This window comes from Drosophila yakuba, chromosome 3R (genome assembly GCF_016746365.2).
Source record: "Drosophila yakuba strain Tai18E2 chromosome 3R, Prin_Dyak_Tai18E2_2.1, whole genome shotgun sequence".
Taxonomy (NCBI): domain Eukaryota; kingdom Metazoa; phylum Arthropoda; class Insecta; order Diptera; family Drosophilidae; genus Drosophila; species Drosophila yakuba.
Window position 1 is genome coordinate 23,145,217 of NC_052530.2, and position 23,830 is coordinate 23,169,046.

Consider the following 23,830-nt stretch of genomic DNA (forward strand, 5'->3'; position numbering starts at 1 on the left):
TCTTGGCGCAAAAGGGAATTGGGGAGGTGGGCAGAAGCCTGAGGGGTGAGGGGTGGAGAAAGGATAAAGGACTCGGCGATGAGGTGCTAAGGAAGCTAAAACACGAAAGGTGGCTTGAAACATTTTTTTAAGGTAAACACTGTTTATGTCGAAAATGGTGCCAATGGGTGTACCAGTGCACCGAGGTCGTCCTGTTTAAAGGGGCAAGGATATTTTAAACTGAATGCAGAAGCAACTGCAGTAATACGGTATTCTACTAATTTACTTGTAGAAGGGAATGCATGCCACTAGAATTACCTGATTTATGAGAAGCTCTCTACCAAAAATTGATAGATACTGCTGATAGGCCCTAATTCTTGGCTAAGCTCTCCAATCAGCAGCAAATAGGCTAATAGCCCGAATAAATTTGTTTACCAACTGCTGGAACGCAAATGGAAGCCAAATAGAAACATAGCTCCGAAACAGTCAAAACACTCGACCTGGCCAATTGCTTAGAGTTTCCCCCCCGGATCAGTGCCCCTCTTTAGTGTCATAATCACACGACAAGGCACAAAGCGTTGACACTTTTTTCACACTTGGCCAAATCCCCTCCTGCTCTCCAGCAGGACAACGCAGCTTAGTAGGAACAGAGGAGCAATGGAGTTAAGGAGAAGGAGCAGCAGCTGGCAAACTGGGTCCAAGTCATGGCACAAATGACTTTGAATTATTTGTTTACCCGGGCTGCCTGCTGCTGGCCTTTCAACCCACCTGACTGCCAGTTACCATTTGCCAGCTACCAGCTACCAGTTACCAGTCAGCGAAGGATACACCCCCTTCCCCTCATTAGAGTCATATGCCCTAGGTGAGGGCTATCTAGATTTAGCCATGAACTGGCTAGTCATGGTGAAAACATTATTGATACCATAAGAAAATGCGGAATCGACAAATGGATTCCTGACCTAAAAAACATCAACATTTTATCCTCGATTAGTTTGCAAATCTTGCTAGGTTGTAATGCTTAAGTTTATGACCTTAAAAATTATCTGCAAGTAACTGCTGTATCTTTAAATCCATTTCTGCTTAAATGGAACCCTCTGCAATAGCAATTAATATCCTATTAATTCGATACACTTAATAAAATAGAAGCAATCAATTCTCCCAATTAAAATTTACTGCGTTTTATTATGCTGCAGTCAATCTAGTAGATCCTGTAAGAGTATCAGAATCTCCGACCTTTCGAGGATGACTAACCCCTATGATTGTTGTGGTTGCTCCGTGGCCGATGAAACGCTTGTGGCCAACACGCACCATTGTGCGTAACAAATCGCAGCCATAAACAGGCAAAGGAAATCCCAAAGAACACCGACTGGCGCCTGCCTACAAAAATGCGATGCGAATGAAGGGGAGGAGAAGTTGGGAATGCAGGGAAAGTCGGAAAAGTCGGGGGCTTGGGGAAACTGCCATAATAATTCACAATTTTTCACAGTTAAGTGTCAGCGGTTGCGTCGCTCACAATTGTCGGGCCCTCTAAGCGGGGGCACTAAATCAACCGAACGACCAGCAGCCAGTCAGCCAGCCAGCCAGCAAGAAATAAAGCCTAATCCCGGATCCTTTATTTCCAGTGCGGCACCACGCGGCGTATGCGCGATATTTACGCCGGTGTGGGACAGGGGCAGGTGCACCGCCAACAATTACTTGATTATGGTGCCCGGTGTATGCATTTGTCCGGCTAAAATAACCAAAACAGCTGGCAGCCTCCGGTGGACAGTGACAAGCCCATTAGCCATGAGAAAGTGCATTGTTTAAACCAAAAGAAGGACGACAGTGAGTGGTGTGGGTTTAAATCGCAAGGATACTTGTGCTTCTAATACAGAAAATAATGATACAATATAGAATATATACTCAGATGCCATTGTTATTGGCATTATGATCATTATTTCTGAGCACAATTAGTTAAAGAGTTATGACATTTAGGCGCATATTCATGTATATATCCACTGTGCAAGAATACCTGGCGGCATTTATTTGGTTGGAACACCACTTTAACTGTCACCACCACTGGCATCGGACTTCAGACATCTCAGCCAAACAAAACCAGCAAAAGTCGCTCAGCTGGCAAACTGACTGCAACTGGCCAGCAAAATAGCAAAACAGGAAAATAGCAAAACAAACACGCACTTCACGTCCTGTATTCCTTGGGCGGGCCAGAAGGACTCGTCTTTTGATGTCTGAGTAGGTATTGCTGCAAACTGTCTTCAAATTCTGCTATATGAGCCACAACACTTCATCCTGCGCCTTGACTTTTAGGGTGCAATTAAAGTGAGCATCAAAAGTTATGCCAGTTATTTTGGTAAAAGGTTTTTGAGTCGCTTGTGTATTTAGGAAATTCGTTGAGTACCTCGAGAGCACATATTTTAATTAACTAATATAATATGTTATATTCATTTCACAAAAAAAAAAAAAACAGAAGAAATTCTGTTACTTGAAACTTATTTTTAAGCCTAGAAGAAATCTGACAAATTCACTTCTTTCTCTGTTTGCCAAGTTTGCTGCCATTTTAGTTACGCAATTATTGTTGAGCCTCTCGAAATAAAGAAAACTTGCAGCTATCAATTTCTGGCCAGAAGAGTTCTCGCCACTCATAGCCGAAAATTGCGTTTATAAAATATATATGTACTCAACTTGCACTCATTGTTTTTATGACCCTCATGCAATGTCCACTTTCCACAGCTCACACTTTTCCTTCTTGCCTGCTCCATCGTAAAATAGAAAAGTTTCGCGCAAAGCTTCTTTTGTTTTCCCAGTTTGCACACAACAATGCGAACTTAACTTTGCCCAGAATTATTATAGTATTTTCTAATAAAAGCAAATGCAATGTGGAATGTACTCGACAAATAATTCGAGGACATTGGTCCGCGGCAAACGAGGCGAATCGTCGTCCCAGGTGCCATGCAAATAAATGTGCCATAAAATTTATTAAAATTGCTTTGTGTTCGATTGCGCAACAGTTGGGCCGCCGCAGCGTTTCTATTCGTGTAAAAACAAATAAGTTTGCCACACAGCTTTGTTTGCACTTCCCCCTCCCTCCACCGCCGCCAATGAAAACTATCAGTTTGCAGATGGAAAGTAAGTAGTAAAGATGGGGATGCACTGGCAGGAATTTCAACTATGTAATCTGGCAGTATGAAAAGCAAACCCATCGCATCAATATCCTTCAGAGGAATACATCGACTCATTGAATATTTATACTAACTTTTAAATGATGTTATAAATATATATATTTGTTTCTGTAATTTGTTTTGTAACCCAAGTTTATCTCTCTGTGCAGCAGGAAGGCAGGAAGCGGAACCTTGTTTTCTGTTCCGAGTTTCGCCGACTTGTCTGAGGCGCAAACAAACAGCCAAGTTAGTTGCAGTCCTTACCCCTTGGCCAACTGCCCCCCGCCCCCACCGTACCTCCTGCAACCCCCCTGTACCCCTCATCCCCTCACAGTCGAGTGACTGCAACTTTCAAGTTTTAAACATTTTCATTAGCGTTAATTAATTTGAAATATTCTTTTTATTCTTGTTACCCCCGCTCTCTATTTTTTTTTGAGTTTACTGTGTGCAAGCAAATTATTCAACGTGGCTGAAACCTGGGGGCGTAAGCAGCACGGGGCGTGGCACCCGCTGCGAGCTAAAACCTCTTACGTTGGTCTAAACTAAAAAGCGCATTTAAGGGCAGCGTCAGCAGAAAAGGACCCACCGCAGGACGATACCAGCAGCCCCTCTCCCCTCTCCCGCTCCCCTGTAATTTTCCTGCCTTTCCTGCGGGAAAGTGGAAAAGCGTTGAGAGCGGGGGGAGTAGTAGGGGGGCTTTGCACGGTCGGCTGGCCAACACTAGCCGCAATTTTTAATTACGCGAAAGCCGATCCGCAACAGTTTTGGCTTTAGCCCTGCCATCATGTTGCGGGCAGAGGCGGAAAATCGGGTGGAAATGGCCGGAAAATGCGGGTAGCTGCAGCCACAGAGCCGCTAAGATTTCGCCGCCGAACAAACGTTTAATAAGAAGGGCCGTTATGAGGTCAGCACTGCCAAGTGCAGAGCCAAGATCTTGACTTTGCTTCGATAATTGCTGGGTTTTTGCCCAGGATAACAGTCGGTTCTTCAGCTCGATTGCTAAGCCAGGATGAGCTGCATTTCCATTTCATCTCGTCACACTTTGTCACTGCTCTTTGTCCTGCAGCCTTTTTGCCACGCCCCCCGCCCACGAATATACCTATTAACACTCTGCTGCGATTTTATTAACCAACTTTTGCGCACTCCTCGGCTGCTGAAGAGGCCGCCAATTGAGTTCACAACTTGGCATATTTAGCGAAATTTCTTTTTGCGCTTTTGCTTTTGGCCAACTGCACTTAGTCAGCGTCTTTATGGCTGCTGGCAGTTTCCCCCCTCCCAACCCTGCTCCTCCTCCCCCCGATGCCCCCTTCTCCAGCCAGGTGGACTTATTAAATACTTCAAAAATACAAAGTTACCAACCGTTGATTGCCTGTTGCTAGTGGCTCACAAGGCTGCCAGCACAGAAAAAAAATATTATACAAAAATAATTTGCTTCCGGTTTATTAATTCCAACCAATTTGGTATTCATTTATAATTATAATTAAACTACTGCACTGCGAATCTATGATTGAATACTTCTAGACACCTTTTGAACTGATTTACGGCATAATTAATATTCCCAAGTTTTTTCAGTGATTTAGGCAAATCACAGCGTGTGGGCGACCAAATCGACTTGCGACTGCCAACTGAATCAGAGAATTGTGCATGTTGGGAAATTTGTTCATATTTTCTCGCACTTGGCGTGCGGCGCTTTAATAATTCACTTGCGACAGCAGAGCAGCGGCTTAATTAAAGCACTTGTGGGCCGATTTAATATCCTCAACCGCCTAACCCTGCGAGTTGGCACAAAGGACTCTCTAACTAATGCAGTCGACCGCAGGCCGCAGCTGAACGGGTCCGAAGTCCAAAGTCCAAAGTCCAAAGTCCGTAGTCCGCAGTCCGTAGTCCGAAGTCCTGAGTCCCGGGCACAAACTAAATTATGCTGATAAAACTGGGCGCTGCAAAAGTCACGTTAATGTGGCAGCAGCGACGGACAAGATATACCCGACTTTCCACACTCCACTTCCGACTTCCGTCCGGATGGGAGTACGTGAGCCTGTGAGCCTGCGAGGCGGGCATGTGTGGCCAGAAGGACCTCCGCTGGACAAAATTATTTTTGTTGATTTAACTAAATGGCGACAAGTTCAACGAGTGTCGCAGATGAGATTATAAGCGGGCAAGGGGCGGCAACTGAGCGGCAAGTAAGCGGCACGTTCGCAGATGCCTGCGCAGCCGAAGGGCAAAGACAAGTGGATGCCACTTGAGCAGCAGGGCGAGGAATAGTGAATCGGAAAAGTATGTGCACGCCTTAAAATATCTTGTAAAAAAAAAAAAGGATTAGAAATATCTAATCCCTTCTATCGAATTTGAAGATTCCCTTTTTGAAATTATCTTAACTATAAACATGATAACCATAATCCAGAATTTTCCCCACTTGACTGAAGTCAAAATACTTTCCCACACAACTGTTCTTCGTTTTGGTTAAGCATATGTGTCCCTGACTATGCTTTTGCCTAAACAAACACAGACGGATAAACCGCCGGACGGACGGATATACGGACAAAAGGCGAACGGACGGACTGGGCGGCGAGCGTTGGCCAAAGTTTGAATAGCAGAACGCCTTCCATATTGAATTAAACGTTTTAATATGCGGCCAGCTCGCAAATTTATAGTTTGGCTTTGAATTAGCATACGAGCACGTATTTCAAAGTGTGTGTGTGTGTGTGTGTGTCTGTGTGTGCTTGTGTGTGAGCTGACGGATTGAGGGGATTCCTGGGAGCTGAGCCGGAAATGCAGATGGCGGCCATTTCTTTTCGCTGGCTAAACATTCGACAGCAAGGCCGAACCCAATTTGAACAAATTGTGTGCACAAAAGCGCTCATGCATATGTGTGAAAAAGAGGGGTAGAAAGTGTGCGAGAGCGAGAGGGTAGATCGAGGAAAATGGGTAAAATGGGGATATATGTGAAGTTGGAGCTCGCAAGCAGACTTTGTGTTTATCTTTGCTGCCGCCTCTCATCTAAATTTTCCACTTCATTCTCGTTCTTCTTGAGACTTTAAGCTGATTCCAAGTTTTCAACCCATATGGAAATCTTGCCGGCCTGCGAAGTCTTTAATCCTATAACTGGGTTCATTACGATTGAGAAGTTTATTAGCAACAGTGGGCTGTCTTTGCTTGCAATGAAATCAGATAACGATCAACGCCAGAACCAAAAAAATAGGTGTGCTTTAGGAAAATTGGGTAAGAAAACCCTATTTTCCCAGTCAGTCGCCCTTTTTCACTTGTCATGCACAACGTGACGTATGCGTAATGAATCATTAACAAGCCAATTTGTGGCCAATACCCACACTCTTTTTTCCTTACATTCGCTCCATTTGCCATGACGTCGCCTTCTGATTGCCGCCGCTGACAGTGTGTGTTTATTACGGACTTTTAATTTATTTCATTACACAAAATTAGCCCGCCTATCGCCGGCAGGAATCTGAACGCGGCGAGCAAGGACAACACTTAGGCAAATTAATGCCAAAAATATGCACAGACGGACGTTAGGATACTGATCCGCATCAAAATCGAAATCAAAAGACACAAGTTCAAAGCGGCGACGACGCCAAGCAGTCTAAATGCGGTGCCACGCCCCCTCGTTTCGCACCGCCCCCCGACCTCAAGGGTCGCAGGAGCATCGCGATAAGCAAAGGATAATGCGGCCGTGTGGATTTGCCCCATTTCCTTCGTTTCTGTGCGTTCGTTTTAAAGGAAAAAAAAAGTCAGATAGATAGAGCAGCGAAAAAAAAACGAAATAAATACCGAGACAAGGCTGACATAACAAAGCAAAACAAAATAAGAATGCCCTATTTCTCCTCTTTCCATATCTCTCATTCGAACCTCGCCTAGCTTTTCTTGTCATTCGAGATTTTTTACTTAAAAAAGTGCTGTTCCATAAGGGTATATAGTGTTTCTGAAACTTAGATGGAAAAATATTAGAAAATATTGTTTGTTTTTTAAAGTATGCCACATTTTGTCAGCCACCTGCTGCTTTTTGTAACCCTCAGCCTATCGCCTTTGGTTCTTCCTTTTTACATGGTATTAGATATTCGTTAGCATCCCACTCTCGAATAAATTTTTCCCGGGTCCTGTCTCTTTGGTTTTTTAAGCTAAAGGATTATTTGCCTGGTTTATTTCTTTGACTCTGTGTTTTGTGTTGTCTTTGGTTTGTTTTGTCGGCTCCTTCACAATTCGTTTGCTGTTCTGCTCTGCGGTTTTTCCCCGCCCACCGCCCTAACCCAGCCCCCCGCCACGCCCCTTGGTTTATTTACGCGCCTAGGAACGACCTTGGATGCTCAGTGGTGTGTGTGCGAGAGTGTGTGTTTATTTAGGTCGCCTTTGGGTTAAGAAAAGCCGGCTCTGTTAGTTTAGTTTATTGCTTAGCAGCTGATTTTGGTTTATTAATTTCGCATTAAAGCCTGGGTTTTTCCTTCTCTTATTTACAGCTCATTGGGGTCAAGCTTAGGCTTTAAGTAGGAGTAAGGTTCTCAAATACAAACCCTATAAATTGTTTGAAACACTTTTTTCTTCTGTTTGGATTTTGATATATTTCGTCTGCGTCTATATGCCATTCCCCATTTTTACGTTGTATAAAAGGAATAAGAACTTTTACCCGCCAAGTTGTCATCAAAAGTTGATCTGCAATCTGGGCGGAGCAATCTTTATGCTGCACATTAATTTCTGGCTCATATCCAATCTACGGGCGTCTTTGGAGCTCGTCAAATGTCTCAATTCCATAAAAATGCAAATTGTTAGGAGGGCAGCCAGCACTAAGGCTACCCATCAGTCATTAAACGGGGACAAAAGCTGAAATTGCACGGGAATTATGACCTCTATGAGCCAGTCAGTTAGTCAGTTAGTCAGTCAGTCAAACTGGCAGTCAAACTGACTAACTGACTCACTGAAAAGCGGGCACTAAGTGGGTCACAAAGTGGCTGGCGACTTTCGCTGCCCTCAGCGGATTTTTATCCCAAAGATTTATGGGCCGGGACACTGGAATGATGACCCGACCCGCGCCGCCTGTCATCCTGACCATGTCGATCTGCTTTTGCAGCCTGGACACTTTTCATGCTCCGCCACCTGCGGTGGACTAACAAAAATATATAAAAAAAATAAGCGGAAAAATCACCATTAAGCGAAGGAACACAGCATAAAGGGCTAATAAACTGAGCTGATTTGCATAAGAACAAATGTGGCCATTGGGCTAAGCATTTCTTATCAGAATGTAATTGGATTTGTGTGGCCAGCATTCTTTTGATTAAAAATTTCCAGCCAAAAATGTGGCCAAGCAACTAAGGTAACCGCTGCGAGGAAAAGTTAAAAAAGCATGTGCGGTTTCTGGTAATAAATTTCCAAAAACCAGCGCCGCATAAAACAGCAGCAGAGGTGGGGATAAAAAACAAAAACATAATAATAACAACAAAGCAACATCCAAATTTATTACACGGCGAAAACTAATTGATTGTGGTAATAAAAATAATTTAAGGGATAAGTCGCTTGGGTCTGATTCAATCGAATGTAAATAAAATCTAAAAGTAATTTATAAAAGTAATTTATAATATACTATAATGTATGAGCACATTGGGAATAGTTCTATTAAACCATTTGTTTTTCCTGTTTCTTCATTCTGATAGTATATCATACCAACTATATTGATATTATATTGTTTATTCCTTAGTTTATACACTGTAAGCCAGACAAACTGAACGTGTTACTTAGGCAAACACTTTTCTCTCGGTGCAGCAATTGTTGGCAGAGGCGCACGCGACTCGGAGGGCCACGCCCCCTCATGCTGCGCCCCTTTAACCCATTACCCGCTTAATGCAATGCCTGCTAACCTGTGCGCCCGGCCACCCACCGAAAATAGCCGCTGGCTGTTGGTCAATGCGGCCACCAGGTTGGCGTCGCTTTAGCCTTACATTATTTTTCCACCTGCCCCGATTTCCCATTTTCCATTTCCCCTCTTTTCACAGGTGAGCGGAGTGTGTGTGGGTGTGTGTTGATGATGAGCATTTTTTCGGCTCTTTGTTGTTACATTTTGTTTGCGGCTGCTTTGTTTTCGCTTCGTGTGTCCCTTTTTTGCGCTTACGCCATTCTCGTTTATTTATTAGCAATTTTATTAGCTATGAATTTGTTTGTTTTTATCGTGCAGCCCACTTGCCGCAGACCAAAACGGGCCAAAGAATGGGGAGCAAACAACAAGCGGCCATCCTGCCATCCTGCCACTCAGCCTTGAGCCTTGAGCCTACTTCCCAGTACCACCCACTCAGCCACCCATTAGCCAAAAAAAGGGTGTATAGGCGGACTTTGTTTTGCCGGCAAGGGAAAGTGATTTATATTTCCAATAATGAAAGTGACTGCCGCCCCGGGGAGTTTTGCTCCTGTTTACGTTTCGGCTCCGAAAACATTTAAATTTAAATATTTTCGCCTATGCCCTGATTTATTATTTCAAAAAGCAGCAATCCTTGCCCCAACTTTTGGTTTCACGCCCCAACGGCGAACCGCTTTTATTTGTCTTGACTTGTCAACTAAGGTGATTAAAATTTAGACATTCCCGTTGCCCCAACTCAAAAAAATAAAAAGAATTGTCAAAATGAAAAGGGAAAGGTACGAATGCAAATTAGTTGACTGGTGAAAGTTGCCACAAAGAATGAGCACTTAAAGCGGGTTCGGGCTCGAAACGAATATGAATGGCACTTAATGACCTGAAATCCGAATCTGAATACATTGTGAATTAGCCACAAAATGAATCCTTTTCGTTTCTAAATAGATTGAGTGAGTGAAGCACTTTTTTCTATGCATTAAACTGCCATTATGCACTTGTTTTGCACATCTCAAAATGCATAAAAACTCCTTTTTTATGCCGCAAAATAATATGGAATTTTAATTCACTCGAGCAGACCCACTGCCACTTAAACTACCGAGCTATTGGCCACTTGTGACCCAAGTCCCCTTTACTACTAACCCTTTAAAAACTCCCAACTCTTTTCAGAGTTCCTGTTTAGCTGCTTTCAAATGGGTGTTAATGAACTCTTCGTTTAAACTAGTAAATTCATTGAAAGTGGGGACAAATTCAACAAGAGTTACGTTTTTTATATTCCGTTGTACATTTTCCAAGTCTTAAACTTTATTTAGTTAGTGTGTACCAACATTTATGTTCGTCAGGAAGGAACTGTGTTCCTGCCGTGCCCCCAAACATGCACTAAATGCTCCCTTTGCGGCAATTTAATAAATATAAAATCCAAGCCAGAGGCTCGTGTACAAACCGGCTATTATGGGATGTCCAGGAGCGGTTTGTTCACCAGAAGAAAGTGTTTTCCTTTATCAGGAACCAACTTATCTTTTGAACCAACTAAATATTGTTGTTCCCTAATGAAGAAATCGTGCACCGTGAACTTGGGAGTTATATTTTATGCTTTGTTCTTCATTTTGTATCAAGTTTAAATACTTTTTTTTTATTCCTTTGATTTTTAACAGATTTTGGGAGCATCTAGACTTTCATAAGAGAATAACTCTTTCGACAAACGATAGAGTCGCAGGTTTTTGCAAAGTCCGTTCCTGAATTCAGTGCCTGCATTAAATTTTCACTATTTCCATCGGTGGGCGGAGGGAGAAGGGTGGAGGTTGGAGGGAGAGGGAAATGTCGGCGCCATTGGCCACGTCAATTGAATGGTAGGCGGAAAGCCGAAAGTGTTGGCCATAAGTCAGAAAACATGAATAACAAATCAATTCAGTTTTAACGGCGCTGCAAATTCCTCAGCACACACAGTGAAAAAGCCCATTCGAAAGGTGAGAAAACGAGGTGTTGAAAGCGTAGTGGGAAACAGCAAAAGGAAAGCAAAGGAAAGCGGGCAAAGGTGAAGCTGAAGAGGTTTTCCCCGAACACACACTCAGATACTCAGACACACTCACACACTCACACACACTCACACACACTCACACGAACACACACACACTGCTATCCTGGGTGTTAATGGCGGGCTGGGCGCCGGGCATTTTGAATTTTTAATGGAAAATGGCCCGCCTGCTTACACACTTTCCCCTACCCCTTTCCGCACCCCCGCACCGCATTTGCTTTCCCCTCGACTGTTCCAGATTTTTTTAGGCATGTTTGCATACACTTACGGCCAGCAAACTATGCATATGCATGTGTCTGTGTTGGTTGGCTAGCAGCGGTGGCCGTAGGTTCTTCCGCCCCCTGGGCGCCCATTGCCCCGCCCCCTTTTAGGGGAGGGGTTCTCTTTTTTATGCCTCCTGGCAAAATTGTCCGGTAATAAATTTTCAGCGTTTCCTGCCGACAAAGCGCCGCACTTTACAACACTTTTGGCATAAACAAACAAACACGTGCACTGCAAAAAATATTGCTTATGTTAAATAAAAGAAGGCAAAGACAGAATCAAGCGAAGAAAAAACTATAAAGGTTAAGCTTGATTGAAACCATAATATTTGATTATTTTACCCTTAAAACATGTATCTTAAATAACTTTAGTTTAGGCCACTCTTTTCGCTGCGTGCATATGCATATGTGGTGCGCTGGCCATGCGTGTGAAAGGATGTGTTTTTGCAGCGGTGTGAGTGAGGTATGCAGCTGTGTAGGTGAAGTGGCGGCCATGTAACGGAAGTTAAGTACACACTAAGTTGAACTCGTGCGCTTGTAGCGGCGCTTCCTTCATATGTTTTGATACTCTCCCTTGCACACGGATACTTCTCCGCGCCCCTGCTCCCCCCTCGGAAAAACCGACGGCCACCCGCTCTTCATTTTCCGCGTCACCACTCCCCGGAAAACACCTATCTGCCGCTATTTGCTTGCAGGTGAAAATGTTTGAGATTCTGCCGGTGCTGTCCAAAAGCTTAGAACAAAACTTTTCTGGTATGCCATCAACATTGATGTCCCGTACTCGCAGCTCCCCATTTTCCGCCCCACCCCACCACTTTTCCGACGTCCCTCCCCTCCTACTTTTCCGACGCCCCCTCCATTAATTCCTTTGAGAGGGTGAGTGTGTTAAGTATGTTTTTTGAGTAATTCGTGTAGACAAGAGCTGCTGTTTTAGAAGCGGAGCACATTGGGCCCCCAGTTTCTTGCCAGCCAGGGATATTTATGTGCAAGGTAAATGTTATTATAAATTACCCAGAAGTTTGAAACTCGTACTGCAAAGCTTTCGGCTTTCTGAAAGACGCTTTCTATATTCGTAATTAGCACAGATTTATCTAAATGCTCGTTCGCTTAACTTGTTTCAACACTTTCGCTCGGGTTTATTATTATCATAAGCGTTTAATATTTGTTTTTAAAATTCTACTTGGTGAAAAACATTGAAAAGAAAGGTGCAATCTAACATTGTTGTGTAATAACTGTGCTTTTTAGTTAAAAATCTTAAGTAGCTTGAAATATAACATGCTCATGAATGTTAAAAAAGTGAAAACTAATGGCCTTAGTTCCCCACCAACCATCACTGTACAGTGAAACTTCATCGTCGTCTGCAGGAATCCGGCTCAAGTGTTGGTAAGCTGGCCTCGTTGTTAATAGAACACTTGACAACACTGGCTGTTTATGCTCAGGTGGGGCGCTTTCAAAAGTGTGTTTGTGTGTGTGTTGGAGGTGTGCTTGTGTCTGTTTATGTAGTACCCTCATTAACTGTCATTACACAATTTCCATAAAAAAAAAGAAATGTCTGTGTGCACGTGTTTAGTTTTCTGCAGTCCGGAGGCTCCAACAAAAGTTGCCTCTTCTTCTGAGTACCCCCATCATATACACATACATATGTGCAACACCCACACACCCACATGTGTGTGCTTCCGAGTCTTTGTTTGTCTTTAGAAAAAAACTTTTTAAATTGTGTTAAATATTCCATTAAACAGAAAGCTTTTTGTATGCAGTTGCAAACAAAAAAGGAACGAAAAAAACTGACAGTGGCAGCAATAGAAGCAGCAGCAGAATTGCGCGTGCCGCAGATAAGTTGCCACAGTTAAAGCATGTGCACTGAAAGAAATCTGTTAATCTTGTTAATCACAACCCACACCTGCTGCATTGTGGGGCAAATTCAGAATTACTCCTATCTTCAGTGCTTCTAATTTGAAATAGCTTCTTAGTTATTGCCTGGAACATTTACACTTATTTTCGCAGCATTGAGAAGGCGTGGCATCAATTGGAGGCCACCCACAAAGGCTCCCAATAAGCCAGGAGTTTTTATTATAATTTTATGCTCAAATGAATGCCACTTTGTTTTACAGAACGACGCGTGGAAAGGGGCAACTTTTGCCAGCCATCAAGTTTATTGGGGGGCTTAGTCATTCCCGTTGTGGAGCATTAATTGGGCCGCCGGGCTTTTAAAATAATTGCAACATGCAAGACTACTTTCATGCCACGAAGTGTTTTATTCAGATACTGTATGTCCGTTGAAAAATAAATGTATGCCAATATTTCAGTGGAAATCGCGCATCGCACAAATATTAATATCAATATGGGCAGCGGGGGAATACAACACAATGCTAAAGTGTTGGCTGTTACGTGTGCTAGATACTTCTAATTTTGCTTTAATCAAATTAGCTTTTGCATGAAAATAGTCTGTTTTCGCCATGACTTGGCCAAAGAAGGTGGCAGAGCCAAAATTAAGACCGTTTTGTACTGCCAATAAACAAAGCTAACTGTCCCAATCACTTTTTTTTATAATTTTCGAAAAAAAAAAAATTTTTAATTTTTTGCATTTTTGATCATCAAAATTTGCGAAAAATGGCCAAAAATTTTCATTTCCTTTTTCGAGCACAGGGGGATAGGAAATTTTGTTACGAATTCAATGAGGTATGGCATTCCACTTTTGGACAACTATTTTTACTGCTATCAAAAAAAAACGGATAATTTTTTATCAAAAAATCGAAAAAAAAAAATGTAAAAAAATCGGATATTTTTAATCGGCGTTTTTGCCATAACTTGGCCAAAAATGTCCGCACAGCTAAAATAAAGACTGTTTTGTGCTGCTAATTAACATATCCAACTATGTCTATCCCAAGTTTTTTGATTTTCAAAAAAAAAAAATTGACAAATTTTTTAATTTTTGATAAGGGGTACCATCATCAAAATATGCGAAAAATGGCAAAAAATTATCATTTCAAAGTATATACATGGATCGATAGGGAATTTTGTTACGAATTCAACGAGGTATGGCATTCCACTTTAGGACAAATATTTTTTCTGCTATCGAAAAAAAACGGATTATTTTTTAACAAAAATCGAAAAAAAAAATTGTTTTAAAAAATGGGATATTTGCAATCGGGGTTTTCGGCATAACTTGGTCAAAAAAGGTGGCAGAGCTAAAATGAAGACCGTTTTGTACTGCCAATTAACATAGCTAAATATTCCAATTACAATTTTTATAATTTTCGAAAAAAAAATGTTCACAAACTTTTAATTTTTTTTGCCAAATTGGGCTCAAATTTTTTTCCCAAAATTTGAATTTGGGTGGAAAGGGAATTCGATTACAAGTTCAATAAAATATGATCTATCTAATAATAACAAACAGCTATATTTTCCTTTGTAACAACTATTCTTTATTTTGCATTGTTTTGCTTATACTTATAATTTATTATATACCTTATTTTATTAATTATGCTTAGCAGTCAAAAGTATGCAACATTAAATCGCCGCCTGGGGGTTGAGCCTCTGCTTCCAACATATCGGAGTTCCAAACCCTGTTTTGACGATTGGAGTGAGGCATATCGATATCTCTCAGGTATCCAAAGTTAAATTATTAATAAGTTATTATATACTTAAAAGAACTATGTAAAAACTAATAAAGCTAACATATTTTAGCTTTTCTGTAGCTTAGTACTGTCTCTGAAAATCAAATATATTACAAATTGGGCTCGTTGAATTTGTGCTCTTTGTAAGAAACTTCCACTCCATCTACCATTTTAGCTAGCAAAAATATATTCTCTAAAACTATAATACCCTACTGTAGGGTACAACGCAACGCGACAGTGTGACCATTTGCACTTTGCGGTCACATACCAAAGCAGGGGAAGAGGAAGCACAGAACACAGTAGGCAGCGCAGCAGAGAAAATGTATAATTTACATTAATTTAATTACAAATAGTTCGTCGTGCCAGATCTCGATTCTCGTTATTCCGCAACAGTCCGCAGTCGGGGAAAACTGTAAAAAAGCAGTGCGCGCACAACACAGTCCACCACCTGGTTTTCCGTGGATACAAAATCCCAGCCAGCGAGCGAGTGAAAAGTGGGTGAAAATGGCGTGGAAAATGGGAGGAAACCGGGCCGCAACGCTGGCGTTGCTCTTGGCCAGCAGTTTGCTGCTGCTGAGTGCGGCCAAAGCCGCCGATTTGGGCCCGGATTCGGAGTCGGACGACTTCGAGGACGGCTATGTGGAAGATGTGCAGGTGAGTGGGTCGCGCTGCGATGACAGTCGCCAGATAAAAAACGAGAGAAAAAAGTACACGTCAGTGGAACGTACTAGAAAAAAAAAGCAAATCGCGCTTGTTGAGTTGGTAGGGAATGGGTTGCTGAGGGGGCCGGGGGGGTCGTTGCGGCCGGCTTCTTCGCTTTATGACCCACAATTAGCATGCGAGTGTGTCTCACTTTTCCAGCAAGAAATCCGAATGCGAGGGAAAATACAACTGTTTACCCACAGACGAGGTCAAGCAGATAGCAACTTCCCATGGCAGCGCCAAGAATGCGCTAATCTGTTGCTCCACAGGTTACATCAGAGGTTCCATGAGTAAAGTTGGCATTTAATTAGCTTACTCTAGAATTTGGACCAGTCATCACTGAAAACGTTTCCGGGCTTGTAACAGCTACAGATGAGGTCAAGCTAATAGCAATTTACTGGTCTACAAGTTACAGAGCATTTTATCAAATAGCTTTAACCAGTCTGGTGGCTATTGAAATGCCCCCTGCTGTAGCGCTCTCCAATTTAAGCCCATGCTGGCCACCCATCTTTCTCTCCCTCTCTTTCACTTTCCCCACTGACAACCGCGTGCTTTGGCTTTTATGGCACCTTATCTAATGTTTCAACATATTCGCCTTGCAGGAGGAACCCACAGCCATCGATGGCGATGAGAAGCTGGCCTACGAGAGCCCGGTGATCGATGCCAAGAAGTTCCACTTCGCAGATCACTTCGACGACGTGGAGGCGTCCAGGAAGAAGTGGGTCCTGTCGCAGGCCAAGAAGGACGACATTGCCGAGGAGATCTCCAAGTACGATGGCATCTGGAACTGGGAGTCGCCGCAGCGCATCGTTTGGGCAAACGATCTGGGTCTGGTGCTCAAGTCGAAGGCCAAGCATGCGGCCATAGCCGCGCCCCTCCGCCAGCCGTTCGAGTTCAAGTCGGACAAGCCACTGGTGGTGCAGTACGAGGTCACGTTGCAGGTTCGTCACCTAGTGAAAAGCACTGGGATTGCATCAGCCGCCTTGCAAATCCAATTAATACCCGCTTACTGACCCAATTCTCGTTCTCCACCGGCTTATTCTCGTTTTTATTTATTTTTTTTTTTCGTAGGAGGGCCAGGAGTGCGGCGGCTCGTATCTGAAACTTTTGTCCGCGGGAAAAGACACGGAGCAACTAAAAGCCGTAAGTGCGGGAGGCAATGCCCTCATAGATCACAGTCGCCTGAACCCCCCAAATGCACATAAATCGTAAACAACCCCCGAATCCGACTCTGTTTATTTGTAGTTCAATGACAAGACACCCTATACCATCATGTTTGGACCGGACAAGTGCGGCAACGATGTGAAAATGCACTTCATATTCCGGCACGTCAATCCAATTAATGGCACCATCACCGAGAAGCACTGCAACAAGCCAAAGTGAGTCCATTAAATGAACACAACTCTTCGGGAGCTGGGAAATCAGCAGCTCATTCAAGCGTTATCGCTATCAATAGAATCACCACCATAACCCATCTGGCTTAGACGGTTCAGTGCGTTTCATAGAAACAAAATTGGTGCTCGACATTGCGCTTACGTGTAATATCTCCGGAATCACCTTTGCTCGCTTGTATATTAGCCGTAATTTAGACCTTTATCACCCGTTTGGCTCATCGTCATCGATGTGGACTGTTGCCCCCATCGATGAGCTGACTTTTTGAAGGGGCAGATAAACCGTATATTTATAATCCCATCGATGATTAATTTCCCTTGGTACTTTGATTTTAGGAACCGTTTGGAAGAGCCATTCAAGGACAAGCTACCCCATCTCTACCAGCTGGTGGTCCGTCCCGATAACAGCTTCGAGATTCGCGTTGACCACAAGATCATCAATGAGGGTTCCCTGCTGACCGACTTCAAGCCACCAGTCAACCCGCCGTCCGAGATCGACGACCCCAATGACCACAAACCAGAATCGTGGGATGAGCGAGAGAAGATCCCAGACCCCACTGCCCACAAGCCCGAGGATTGGGACGAGGATGCTCCACCACAGCTGCCCGATACCGATGCCGTCATGCCCAATGGCTGGCTCGAGGATGAGCCCGACATGATTTTCGATCCAACTGCCACCAAACCCGAAGATTGGGATGCCGAAATCGATGGCGAGTGGGAGGCTCCATTGGTGGACAATCCAGTGTGCGAGAAGGCACCCGGCTGTGGCAAGTGGAAGGCTCCGCTCATTCCCAATCCCAACTACAAGGGCAAGTGGCGTGCACCAATGATCGAGAACCCCAACTACCAGGGCAAGTGGGCACCCAGGAAGATTGTCAATCCAGACTTCTTTGAGGATCTGAAGCCCTTCCAAATGACGCCAATCGTAAGTGCTATTTGCATGACTTTCACTGTCTACTTTACTATAGCCAAAGTAACTATATTTAGAGCGCCGTGGGTCTGGAGCTGTGGTCCATGTCGAGCGACATTCTCTTCGATAATCTGATCATCACGGACGATGTGGAGGTGGCCCGTGACTTTGCCGCCAACAGCTTCGACATCAAGCGTCGCTACATTGATCGTGAATCGGTAAGTTTAAGCCCTTAACATCTTCCTCCACCTCCTTCACAAAAATACACAGGGAATCGTAATTGAGAGACTACTCTATCCAATTTGAAGAAAACCTTCTGGCACCGCCTGATGCGCCGCATGAACTACAAGCCCGGCTGGTGGGCCCTGTACTTCCTGTACCTGCTCATTCCGGCCAGTTGCTATGTCTTCTATCTCTACCGACGCGCCAAAGAGGTTGGCCCCGGCCTTGTCTTTCGCTTTAAATTTTGTATTAGAAGTGCCTACAGTACACCCACATGAACACTCTCATATTGGCCTTGCACCCTGCACCTGTAATTGCTACTGCTATTCTTTGGCTTTCTCCTTTCAAAGGACTCATTCGTGAATAAGGTAGTCGAGCTAGCCAAGGCCAATCCCTCGATCTGGGGCATTGGCCTGGTGGCCATTGTGGCGCTGGTTGCCCTCACCATCTACTGTAGATTTGGTACCGCTAAGAGTCAGGTAATGTTGCTTAAGCATTCACTCAAGTTGTACTTGGGGAATTTACTAATTGTGCCTTTGATATTAGGACTCTGCTGCCAAAAAGGCCGCTGCCGAGGCCAAGAAGACCGACGATCCTCAGCCCGATGATGAGCCCGAGGCCGAGGAGGAGGAGGAGAGCGACGAAAGGGCCGCTGGCGATTCCAGCAAGGAGAGCACACCGCTGTCCGCTAGTCCCAAGAAGAACCAAAAGTCTGATTTAGATGATAACCAAGAGGAGACCAAGGCGGCGGAGAATCAAGAGCCCGCACAGACTGAGGTGCGTTTGAAAAACCCTTTCGACTTGTGACTTTTAATTCTAATCTTCAACCTTTTGCTTTTATCCTTTTTAGGAATCTAACACAAAAACACGCAAGCGTCAGGCGCGCAAGGAGTAAGCTGGCATCCTCCGATGCCGAATCCGAAAACAAATACTGCAACTCTAAATAAAAACTTAATCCAATTCCAAAAGCCAGCGGTTGCAAAACACACACAAACAACCAAATGTCCAAGCAAACGTACATTTCAAACATGTTGTTTTTCGCCGAGGCAGCCGACATCTCCCTCAAACTACACACATACACTCTCCCACACACACACATGGAGAAACACACACACACAAATGGAGCAACACACACACACAAATGGAGAAATAAACACACTCTCACACTGTAAAACAAACAGTTTCTAGTGAAGTCTCTTAATTTAATTTGTCAGCTTACGCGGTTCGGTTCGGTTTAGTCAACTCTGTACGTACTTTTGCCGTATTATCGTTGCATTTCTGTCGTGTTCGACCCTCTGTCGTCTCCTATATCTCCTATATATACTAACTAACCCTCCACAGAGCCAGCCGATGGCACCGCTTTATAGTGTTTAGTTGAAGTGCTAATCCTCCTTTTGATTTGTGTAAAAATAAAAAAAAATAAAAACACCAACTAGACAATTGAGGGAAACAAAACTACAACTAAAACTAAAGCAGCATGCAAACAAAGAGGGAACTAAAGCAGAGAAATCTAAAGGCAAGCATCTAGTTTAATATTATGTAATTTAAACGAAATTGAATAGTATGATAGTTATACTCAAGTTTCCATTTTCATTTGTATCGATGAAAATTTACAGCGAAAAATAAAACTAAATGTCAAAACCAAAGCAACAGTCTATAATTCCAAGCAACCAGCAGCCAGCAGCTAACCGAAAGGACTAAGCCAAGTCCTGCTGCCAACACAGGTCCTGATTGCAACCCCCAGAAGTGCGGCCCCACATTACCATGTGGGTGTTAATTTAAATGTCAACCCCTGATGTTGGAATAGATCAGATTCGAATCGGATTTATTATGCTCGGCGGTGCGTGGGGCGCCGACCAGACCAGACACATTGCATTCGTGCGGTTTTGGGGCATTTGCCAAATGCCAAATGGCAAAATGTTTTCATTATTTGGCCGATTGGTTGATCTGGCGGTCGGTCGGCATAAAATACATTTAACAACCATTTTGCGAGTCAAGAAAGAAGGAAACCCCAACCCCGCGCCAATACAATTCATTCATCGGCAACAACGATGCCATCACAATCGACATGTGTATTAGAGGTCTCCTTTTTGGTCGCTCTGAATAATTCAATTCAATTTCCTAAGCTCATAAATATGCCAAATCAGACAGACAGTCCTCGTTAATGGAATTGTTATGACAACAGTAAGCGGATGACGATTTGCATTCGCCAAAAAAAGGAGGAGATGGAAAGTCTCAGTCACATACAGGCCATTTTAAATTAGATTTATGCCCGCCAAACAGATGCGAAACTCTTTCCTTCGATTGCCCAAAAAACTCCGAGGGCTATTCAATAAAAAGATTAAACGATTTGGCGATGTCTGGCGGCCTCACTTAAAAGGATTAAAATTTTGCGGCTAGACTGCGCCGCATATTAATATAAAATACATACACATATACAGCGATTGCTGTGCGGCAGCCGGGGATTCCCCATAATTCATGCATAGACAAAGGCTCCAAGGGTTGCCACTGCACCCGAATGAAAAACAATAATGGAACCACAAAACCAACCCGCTGCCTTCGTCTGCGTAAGCATTTTAATTTTAATAAAAATATTTAGACTTTCGTTTGTCAAAGGCTGCGACTTCCCCGAGCCCTTCAAGCACAATACAACGTCGGGAGATACGGAAAACTGAGAACCATATCTCCCCAGTTCACGACGCTTTTAAGTGCTGCCCTTTTTCGAGTGAGCTGAATTGGTTAAAAGTATATAGGAAACATATTTGGCATGGGTCAGCAGTGGACACTCCTGGGAGTTCCCCAAATGTGGGGGGACTTTATTGAAGCTAGATGCTAATCGATGCGTAAGCAAAATAAAACGCCATATGTAAGGTTTTTGCAGTTAACAGACCCCATTTCAACCCCATGCAAAAATGGAATCTTGGGGTTGCCCCTGAGGGTTGCAATAATACGTCGCACAAATGTGATGAGTGTCCCCCTCATTACGCGCTGTTTTGGCAAGTTCCGTGCAATTAAGCCGGACATTATCCGATGAAATCGCGAATGGCCCCCAGACATGAAGGTCTTCCCCGAGATTCAAGGAGCAATTGCCGAGCATTGCGGGCTCGATTTCATCATAAAGATTACGTGCAGCAGATAAAAATCCATCAAAATTAATGGGATTTTGAATGTCTGTCAATTCGGAGAGATTGGATATTTATTTGATTAAAGTATTGCATTTATTGGTTCGGTGCGGTGTTAATAGGATAATTGTGCCTTACTGCTCGATCGAGATTTAGAAAACAAACGATTTGTATTAAAATATTTTCTTTGAGCACAAGAAGATATCTTTTTTAATTATGAAAAAAACTACAGCTAAGTAGATCTGTAATTTTTTAGTCCTTAAGTTCTTTTACTTATTTATTAAAACAGAAGCGTTTATTTTACCATATTGACTGCATAGCAATTTGGTTTTTCATATGTGTAATAACAAATCTGGATTTGTGTGCTTAATGATTGCAGTGATAGTAATGATAGTGGGTATTAAGATATAGGAAACATATCATTCCGTGATGAATTTTTAGATAGATGTTAAAATATTTGTTCTTTTAAAACTTAAAAACAATATATATTAAAATCTATTTCAAAAATCACTGGGATTGAATTCTGCATTGTATTCTACACAGGATATAAAAGCGTCATCTAGCGATACTTTACAGTACCAGCGAATGTGACAACTATTTTACATGAGCATAGAAAATGTAAATATGAAAATTTACATGAAAATGCGAAGAATATTTCTACAAAAAAGGTGACCTTAAAAATGTTCAGAGATTGGTATGACAATGTTTTTGTAGTTAATAAATTATTTATAAATATTAAACATTCACTAATGCTTTATGCCTAATTTTATATATATATATATATATATATTTATGATATATGTTTCAGATATAATTAAAGTGCAAGGACATCAATAAGAACCTATTGTATATTATAGTTCTAAGAACAGACGCCCAAATATCCTTGAAAACTGGCGACAGTGTGCTAAGAAGGATGTCTTCTGATGGTTCTGCGTTACTTAATTAAACAATTTCCCTAATCAACTGATTCCTGGCGAATCGAACGGTCAAGAAAAATCACATTTGTATCCTTGTCACTTGGAAATGTTCCACTTCTCATAGACGTTATGCTGGGTGTCCTATCTAAACAGGATTTGCGCATTAGACACCTTTTTGAATGCATTATCAGCAGGGTCCTGTCCCGCATGGCTATCGTCTTCGAGTTCGTCCTTCTGCGGTGGTCAGCCAATCATTAATATGCCTGACCAGCGGACTGGCAAAGTCGCTGTACGGTGGTGTAAAGACAATAAAATTTTATTGTAAATCGTTTATCTTCATTACGCGGCCAGCGTCAAAACTCTGCAAATAACCGCAGCTTGAAAACCGGTTGCGAACGTCATAAATGCGCCGTTGACCATTCCAGCACCACGTTCAAGTGTCCACCCCATCGAAATCCGATTTTATAACCGATCCCGATCGCGAACCCGATCCCGATCCCGATCCCGCTGCTGTTCCTTGACCAGACCCACCCATTCGGCTTAACCCATTGCAACCCCTGCAAGGCCGCGAGTGCAGGAATGACCCCTTCGCAATTATGGCTCCTTTGTGCGCCGCTTAGTTTGTCTTTTCATTGCCTTGTTCTTGAGATTAAGCTTTTGTTTTTCCATTTAACGCTTAATTTCAGCATTTCGATGCCCTAACGCGATTTCCGCTGACCCCTGGAGGAAAAAAGAAGCCGGCCAGCCGGATCAGTTACACAATATTCCATCCCATCGCTGATCCTTTGAGCAAACGCAACTGACCGCAACTAAACAAACACTTGGCTTGACCAACGGGTTACGCTTCGATTCGCATTTGACTTACGACACAAGAAAATTTTAATTGCATTAGAAAAGCCTGCACCGGATTTTCCTTTGTCCTCCGCCCGTCGAGTTGTTTGTTTTACCAAACTAGATCGCTTAACCTTTTCCCTAACCTTTTTGTAAATTCCTAACCCATTGTCCGCTGGTCAGCTTTTAATGCACTTTCCGGTTGGAAAAGTTAAGCGGATCGGTTTCAGCTTCAGAGTTTAGACCCCAGACCACTGGTTTTTTTAAGAATTTGTTTCAGAATTTCGATTTGCATGCGGTCGATTGGATCGCACGTTTTCACTCATTTTTCGGCAATTTTCGTGAGCACTCCCAAAAACCCATTCAGCCAGAACTCAATTTGCCGGCATCATAATTCCAAAGGTACGTGCGCTGCACGCTTTTCTCTCTGGCCAAGAAAACAAAACAAAGGAACTTAGTACAATTGCAAGATCAAATTAAGAAGACACCAAAAATACACCAAGTCGATTGAGTAAATACCCTAAAAAAACCGCCGTCTAAATAACAAACTTTGTTTCTGTTAGCTTCCTTGTGAAGGAAGAACAGCAATAAATGTATTTCAAGTGGTTTAATAGTTAATCGAAATATAAATTTTTTGAGTGCAAATGCGGCATTTGCAGATACTTCGGTGCAGTGTTTTGCAGATACTTCTATAATTTATTTTTTCCATTATTCCCCTTTTAAGGGCACTTTGCAGAACAATTTGCCTGGATGCCCAAGACGACGCTCCCCATTCTTTGAAAGCGATCCTGGCATCCTGCCTCCACACAATATTGCGTGACTTTACGTGGGCCCCTGAAATTGG

At 43.0% G+C, this 23,830-nt stretch overlaps 1 protein-coding gene across 2 annotated transcripts; it reads left to right on the forward strand.

Moving 5' to 3' along the window:
• Positions 1–15,171: 15,171 nt before the first annotated feature.
• LOC6538061 (calnexin) lies at positions 15,172–19,294 on the forward strand. 2 transcript variants are annotated; one of them, XM_015193145.3, is made up of 9 exons: positions 15,172–15,545; positions 16,196–16,534; positions 16,665–16,736; positions 16,839–16,972; positions 17,321–17,909; positions 17,972–18,112; positions 18,203–18,328; positions 18,663–18,893; positions 18,967–19,294. In XM_015193145.3, exons 1-9 carry the CDS (start codon positions 15,396–15,398, stop codon positions 19,009–19,011), a joined length of 1,827 nt encoding a protein of 608 aa, XP_015048631.1. In that variant the 5' UTR covers positions 15,172–15,395; the 3' UTR covers positions 19,012–19,294. The 2 variants fall into 2 exon arrangements, with proteins under 2 accessions (XP_015048631.1, XP_002098596.2); XM_002098560.4 differs by lacking the exon at positions 18,203–18,328 and adding an exon at positions 18,467–18,595 and having other exon boundaries at positions 15,175–15,545.
• Positions 19,295–23,830: the final 4,536 nt, after the last annotated feature.

Bases quoted from the DNA above. Each gene is read 5' to 3' on its own strand.
- LOC6538061 (XM_002098560.4), top strand. From the start codon at position 15,396: ATGGCGTGGAAAATGGGAGGAAACCGGGCCGCAACGCTGGCGTTGCTC. The intron at 18,113-18,466 runs GTAAGTTTAAGC...CTCCTTTCAAAG, and splicing joins GCTACATTGATCGTGAATCG to GACTCATTCGTGAATAAGGT. The intron at 18,596-18,662 runs GTAATGTTGCTT...CTTTGATATTAG, and splicing joins TTGGTACCGCTAAGAGTCAG to GACTCTGCTGCCAAAAAGGC.